Raw genomic sequence first — 7,120 nt, forward strand, 5'->3', positions numbered from 1 at the left:
TGAGGGCAATGAATGTACAAATGCGCTTTACACAATTGATGTATGTATGGATTGTGATGAGTTGTATGAGACCCTAATAAAATGATTTAAAAAAAAGAAAAGTAATTTAAAGGTAGGTGGGGAGAGGGGTGGGAAGATGTGAGGTGGCACCTGAGCCCAGAGCAGGGTAGTAGCCAAATGGGTGTGGAGGGCACCGTGCAGGGGTTGTGTCAACGCAGGGCCAGGATAAGGACACTGATTGCCACAGGTGGGGGGTGTGGTAGTTGAGCTTTTGTGTCTACTCGGCTGGGCCAGCGGCTTGGCATCTCAGCTGCTTGGCAGTTCACCCACGATGGGACCCAACGCAGAGTGGTCACCTCCATCGTGGGATCAGCTCCGAGCAACCCCCGGGCGTAAGAAGGCAGGTGGGATGGGAGGAGGAGCTCAAGGAAGGAAGCAGGTGCTTGGCAGAAGGGGAGGCCCTGCCACAGGGGCAGGCCAGACCCCTATTGCGCTTACTGGTTCTCCTTCGGACGCCTGCAGGCCCGGCTCCCCTCCTTCCCCGCCTGCTCTCTGGGGGGGCGTCCACGCTGCCCAACGCATGCACACAGAGCAGGGTGCTCGGTGACTCACCAAGGGTTGTGTGAGCGCCCTCGCCATTGTCTTAAGCCGGGGGAAGGCTGATTTTGTCAATGCCAACCAATCGGAATGCTCGTGGAGTTCTGGGCTAAACCAATTATAATGCTCGTGTAGTTCTGGGTCTAACCAATCGGAATGCTCGTGTAGTTCTGGGTCTAACCAATCGGAATGCTCGTGTAGTTCTGGGTCCAACCAATAGGAATGCTCGTGTAGTTCTGGGTATAACCAATCGAATGCTGTGTACGTTCTGAGTCCAACCAATCGGAATGCTCGTGTAGTTCTGGGTCCTCCGTAGTGAAAACTCTCTGTCTGGACATTCGCAATCGCTGCAGCGCTCTCTGAAAACTGACGACGCCCTGCCCGGCCCTGTACGCTTTTGTCTTTTCAGTAAACTCTTTGATTTCAGCAGAAGGTCCGGTTTGCTTTCTGACCTTTACTCAGGCCATTGTCCCAATCGAGTCAATGGAAAAGAAGTTTCCTCAGGGGCGGGGATTGCTTCCATTATCAGTGGACTCTGTGGAGAAGTGTGCTTGCCTTTGGCTAGACCTGGCTCCTGCATCTGGCTCTTCCTCAGATCTGCCGCTGCATTAATTCTGTCTCCACGCAAAGGTCTGCCATCTGACCTGCCTGTCTTGGACGTCTCAGCCCCTCGGCTCCGAATGCCGAGGGGCATCTCCATCCTGACTTCTGACCCACTTGGAACTTGCCCGCCTCTACAACTGTGAACCATGTCTTCGATGTAAGCGTCTATCTGTATAGGAATACATAAGCGTCACTGGCTGTGCCTCTCTAGAAAACAAGTTGTTTATTCATCAAGTGAATATCTGCTGATGGGAGCAGGCCGCCCTGCCCATTGCCAGGCTCCGCATTGGCCCACTGCCTGCCTTTCCCCTAGGCAACGTGCAGACAGATGTTTGCAGAAACCACACAGGTCTTAACAAACAACAACTGACCCGCTGAGGACAAACCCACAGCTGATGGGCCGATTCCTCCTGGTGTGTTGATCCGCACAGTGGGACCAGCACAGCAGTGCAGCCATAGCTTTGAGGAGGTGACCTGAAGGGTCTATCCCAGTTATTTGGTGTTGGAACTACAATGTAGGCTAGGAGAATCTTCGTTAAGAAAACCATATAGCGCGTCAAGACGTAAGTAGATGCTTTCCAAAGCTCTGACCCGAAGCTGGACCCTCTGACCTGTCCCCAAGGCTGTCCTGTGATTGTCACCATGCGCAGACTCGCAAGGAGACCAGAGAAGCCACAGACTCCATTCTTATCTGCGGGTTAGGGACCTTTCCCATCCAGCTCATGAAGAGCCAGGAACTGCAGGCTCCCCCACTCTTGGAGAGTTAGTGTCTCTGGCCAGGGAAGCACTCTAATATAAGATCTTTACTGACACAAAAGTTTGTTCACCCAATTTGGGCCTATCATTCTAAAACTTGTGCCTTTCTGAAAACACAGTGAAACAAAAACAGCTTCTCTCATCTTGTATAGATCTGTCCTGTGAGAACAGAGTCGGTTAGACCAGCATTTGGAGGAGGGGACCCCATTCTCCTTTCCCAAGCCTCTGAAAGGGACACAGCATCCACCTGGTCTCTGTGACCTGACATAGGTGACCCGACGATGCGGGCCCTCTGGGTGCCCACCCTGTGACAGCCGAGTCTCAGAAACAGGGCAAACGTGCCTTCACGCACCCAGGGGACCGTGCTCTCTGGACGGAACCACCAGATGCACAGGGCGGGGCCCGCCAGTGACATGATCTTCGCCCTCCCTCACACACGCACCCCCTTCACTGGATGGTGCACGCAGCGTTTTGTAGGAGAGACTCCTCACAGCTTTGAGTGGGCAAGGGTTCCTTCAACAAAAATAAAGGGCCCGACCAGTAGGACGCCGTGATGGGCTGGACTTCCCTGAAAGGCGGGTGTCCTGTTGGTGCGGCCTCCTGGAGAGAGAGGCACCTGGGCAGGTGTGGAAGACAGATGTGTCCTGGAAAGACTCCTCTCAGGATGGAGCCCCAACGCCCACGGGCCCGCGGGAGCAAAGCCGAATGCTGAGCAGAAACGTGGACCAGAGACCCGAGTGACCTTTCACCAGCGAGAAGTCTGCCTGGCCAGGCCCTGCCTGCTGCCCAGCTGGGCTGTCAGTCAGCTGGGACCCCCTGGTGCTGACAGAGGAGCCTTCAGGCTGTCCCGCCTGTGCCCAGCAGGTGGCGCTGGGCAGCCAGGCAAGGGGGCAGAAGGGCTGTACCTGGCCCCCACTGCACCAAAAATGTCCTAGGAGAGAAGGCAGGACTTGCTAAAGGTCCCCTCCAAGGGGTCTCCCTAGGCAGCCTGGCCTTGGGGGCTGCCCATATGGGGATCAGGAGGAGACAGAGAAGCCAGTAAGGCGCCCCTGTTCTCTGCCCCCAGGACGGGCTGGAGGCCCTGGCTTGACCCTGGATGTGCTGCCCCCTGAACCTCTTCCTCCTAGTAAGCCAGTGGGGGCGGGGCTGTGGGGGGCTGGCTCTCACAGGCAGGGCCACTCCCAGCCTTGACTCCTGGGGCCCAGGGGAGGAGCCAGCGCTCTGGGCGGGCCAGCCCCTCCCATTCCAGGAAAGCGAAAGCAGGCAGCCAGTGAGTGCATGCAGGCTTGGAGGGATGGATAGGCAGAGGCCAGCCCAGCAGACTGATTCTGAGGCCAGCTGTGGCATGACCATCCCGCTCTCTGCGAGGCCCTTCAACTTGCTGCTCTCCCTGAAATCTTCGTGCTACTCCTTCGTCCAGGACACTTGGAATAAGTACATGGCCAGCTTTTGGGAGGGCAGCTCAGGGGAAGACCAGGAGGATGCCAGGGAGGAGAAGACCAGAGAGAAAGATCAGTTCCAAGGTCACCACAAATCCCAGGCCCAGCACCCAGGTGAGTCTCCGGAACAGGGGATCAGTCTAGACTAGGGCTCAGCAGCTACAGACACCACAGAGTGACCCTACCCTGCCCTCCCGTCCCAGCCCCCATCACCAGGCTGGCCCTGACCATCCTCATCTGCCTGAGCCTCCAGCTGACCCCACCCTGTGGTCCTCTCTGCAGGGTACACAGGTCTGATCAACCAGGGTGCCACCTGCTACCTGAACAGCATCCTGCAGTGTCTCTTCTTCACGCAGGAGCTTCAGGACGCTGTCCGCAGGTGGGGCAGCTGAGGGGAGGGCGGGGCAGGCAAACCGGCGCCAAGGGGAGTGGGCTGGGAGGACCCCTGTCCTTAAGCACCACCTGGCATATCTGCTTCCGGGGGCCGCACAGCAGACCCCAGGAGCCCTGTGTCCTCGTGCTTGTCTCTCTGGCTGCTGCTGAGCCCACGGTCAGCAGTTGAAACCACGCGGCAGGGCTTTCTACTCCCTGAGAGTGAGTCTGGGCATTGCCCGGGGCTGCTCCGCCCGGTCCAGCAGGGGCTCTGTGAGTGGGCACTGACTCTGGGGCAGGGAGTGAGGTTGGAGCTGAGCGCAGCTGCTGCCTCTAGGTACCAGTGCTTTCTCCAGCTCTGAGAGGGGGAGGCTGGGCCGCTGGGGGTGAGTCTATGCCACCAGGTGGGCTGGACTTCAAAGTGAGAGCTGAGAGGAACAGGTCAGTTGGTCTGGCTCCTCCAAACCTCAACTCCCAGCAGGGCCGGCAGATGAGTGGTGGTAGAGGGGGCCCCTCCTCCCTTGCAGGACCCTCTAGCTCTGCTCTGAGACCCTAAGGCCGGCACTCTCCCCCACCCCCTGCTAGAGGAGGCCAGGAGCAGTCCCTGGCTGACTGCAGCTGGGTGGCCTGGTCCCACAGAGGCAGAGGGTGGCAGTGGCCCCGCAGGGCTGAGGAGACAGGCTGGCTGGTGGCCGCCCTGCAGGGGCTCTCAGCCGAGCCTGGCCTTCCTTTCTCTCTCGGGCCCCTGCAGATGCGAGGACCAGGGGGAGTCCAGCCTCGTCACACAGCTGCGCAGGCTCTTTGAGGCCCTGGAGGAGACCCAGGGACCCGTGTCCACCACCACCATTACCCGCTGCCTCGAGCTCAGGGATGGTGAGAGCTGACTGCGCGGGACAGGCACCCCAGGGCAGGGGCTGCTGCCCACAGCCCCTGGTCCCTGCCCAGGCTGCCCTCCTCACCACTAGCTCCAGCACCACCTGTCTGGGCCGGGCATTCCCACCTGTGCCTCACTGGTGAGGCCACCCTAGGGAGACTGGGGCAGTGGAGGGGCAGAGGATAGGGGGCAGTGGGCAGGGCAGGGTCTCAGCCAGGACCCTCTCCTGTCCCTGTCGCCAATGCACAGTGCACCGCCAGGAGGATGCCCTGCTGTGCTTCCACATGCTGTTGACCAGGATGACTGCTGAGCAGAGGGAGCTGGGGCAGGTGAGGGGCCTGGAAGTGGGGTGGGCTGCAGGGGCTCCCGACCCTCCCCCCACAGCCATTAGCGGCCAGGGCCCCTGGTTTTCCAGCTGAGAAACAGGATGAGGTCACTGGGTCCATCCCTTGGAGGACAGACATGCAGAAAGGACCCTCTGAGTGTCAGGGAGTTGCAGTGGAGCCCCCTGTGAGAGGGTAGGGGGTCTCACCTGTTGGTGGCATGGTGGGGGCAGCAGTCTGGAACAGATCAGATGACAGGTATAAGGGCGGCTGCAGCAACACTGGGGGCTCTGGGCAGAGGGGGATCCAGTTGTCCCAGGGCAGTGGCACAAAAAGGATTTGGGAGATCACCAGCCAGCCCAGCCACTCCTGGGACATAGACAGTGGCCCTGCCTGGACAGGGAGCTGGGAGGCAGGCCCGCAAGGCAGCCCTGGGGGAGAGACAGAAGGGACAGGAGGCTCAGAGGCCAGCCCCAGGTGGGCAGGGGACATTGCTTAAGGCCAGTTGAGGAGTTCCCTTTCAGATGTGGGCAAGGAGGCTCATTGGGCACTTGGAGGAGGGATGAGTGAGCTGCTGTCACAGCGATGGGGGCCAGGACCCAGAGACCCTCTGATCTGGTCTCCGGTGCCCTGTTCCCATGGGATGTCTGCTGGGGCTGCAGGCTCAGAGCTTGGGGGTGGGCAGCCCTGTGGGCAGGGCCCGAGGTTGGACAGGCACGTGGGGACAGTGCCCCCTCCCTGTGGCCGTGGATGTGCAGGGTGGCTGCAGTGTCCTGCTGCCCTCAGTCAGTTGATGTCCCTCCTCCCCCCCACCCCAAGTTCTTCCAGATGACCCTGGAGCAAGTGATCCAGTGCCAGCGCTGTGAGAACAAGACGCAGCTGGAGGAAGCCCGGCTCTTCCTCGTCGTGCCTGTCCTGCAAGGAACCCCTGGCACCCCGTGCTCCCTGGTAAGGGCTGCCCCACCGCTCCTGCCCGACCTCACACACCCCACTTCCCGGAACAAGACTTCTCCCAGGAGTCTCGGCCTGGTATCCCTGCTGCCAAAGGCACAGGTCTTGTGAGGAGACACAGCGCCTCTGTGGCATCCCATGAGCAGCCTCAGCTGGGCCTTTGGCTTCTGCTCAGGGGCTTCTTGGGTCCCCTCCCACTGCTAGAGCTGCCCTCTGGTCCCCAGGACAAGGCTGTGGAGGGGCTGTTCCAGAAGGAGTGGTTCATAGGGGACAACCAGTACTTCTGTGACGAGTGTGACCGCAAAGAGGACGCCTGCTCGGTGAGTGCTGCTGGTCCCAGTCACAGCAGGGCCCAGCCGGGCTGACTCACAGTTGGAGGCAGGGGCACACGTGTGCCCGCACTGTCTGACCGGGACCACCAGGGTAGCAGTCAGGGCCTGGGCAGGCCCTCCTGGGAGCTGGTGGAGCCCTACCCTAGGGCAGCTCAGGCTCAGCCCTGGTCCTCATTCCTGGGTGTCCCCTCTAAAGGGGCAGCAGCTGGCAGTGGCTCCTGGGCCCTTGCTTAGCCTGGCCCCATGGCTTCCTGAGCTCAGGCTGGGACCAGGTGCTGGGAAGGAGGGTACTAGATCCCGATACACTCATGCCTCAGCCAGGGGCCTCAGCGCCCTGCACGCCCTGATCAAACAGGTCTGCAGATCCCCTGCTGGCCACAGACAGAGACCAGTACTAGGGTCCCCCCAGTAGGGACACAAGGGCCCCAGAGCCGGTGTCAGGTTGGAGAGAAGCCCCTGAGACCTCAGGGGCTCGGGTGCCTGAGGGGGAGGCATCCAGGGAGCCTCCTGCCTTTCTGCACGTTCATGGTGGCTGTCCCAGGGCTGGTGCTCCCGTAGATGTCCTCGAAGGAAGCCAGCCCTGGGGACCGGCCCTGCACCCTCTTCTGTTCTCGGGGCTGGTGATCCTACTTTACACCCCAGCCCAGGAGAGAGGAAGCAGTGGGGACCCTGTCGGGCAGACTGACAGCACTGGGTTGGGGCTGCAGGCCTCTCAGGGAGCCTGGCCCCGGAGGCAGGGGGGCTGGGGACCGGGGCGGCAGGCGTCCATAGTGAGGGGGCCGTGCTGACAAGCACTGTGCTGACTATGCAGACACTCTGCCTGCGGAGCCTGCCCCGCGTGCTGGTCATCGTCCTGCAGAGGTTCACCTTCCA

The 7,120-nt window shown here is 60.5% G+C and overlaps 1 protein-coding gene across 2 annotated transcripts in view; it reads left to right on the forward strand.

The window, feature by feature from the left end:
* Positions 1–3,263: 3,263 nt before the first annotated feature.
* Positions 3,264–7,120, forward strand: part of LOC123522391 (ubiquitin carboxyl-terminal hydrolase 47-like) — an 8,130-nt gene continuing 4,273 nt past the window's right edge. For both annotated transcript variants that reach the window (XM_045296144.1, XM_045296140.1), the window contains exons 1-6: positions 3,264–3,509; positions 3,678–3,774; positions 4,519–4,640; positions 4,891–4,970; positions 5,784–5,912; positions 6,140–6,235. In XM_045296144.1, the coding sequence (XP_045152079.1) occupies positions 3,302–3,509; positions 3,678–3,774; positions 4,519–4,640; positions 4,891–4,970; positions 5,784–5,912; positions 6,140–6,235 (732 nt within the window). In that variant the 5' untranslated portion in view covers positions 3,264–3,301. The remainder of the gene's footprint in view (positions 3,510–3,677; positions 3,775–4,518; positions 4,641–4,890; positions 4,971–5,783; positions 5,913–6,139; positions 6,236–7,120) is intronic.

The sequence above is a fragment of the Echinops telfairi genome, unplaced genomic scaffold, assembly GCF_000313985.2.
Source record: "Echinops telfairi isolate 266 unplaced genomic scaffold, ASM31398v2 ScPeMD7_3;HRSCAF=10, whole genome shotgun sequence".
NCBI classification, from domain to species: domain Eukaryota; kingdom Metazoa; phylum Chordata; class Mammalia; order Afrosoricida; family Tenrecidae; genus Echinops; species Echinops telfairi.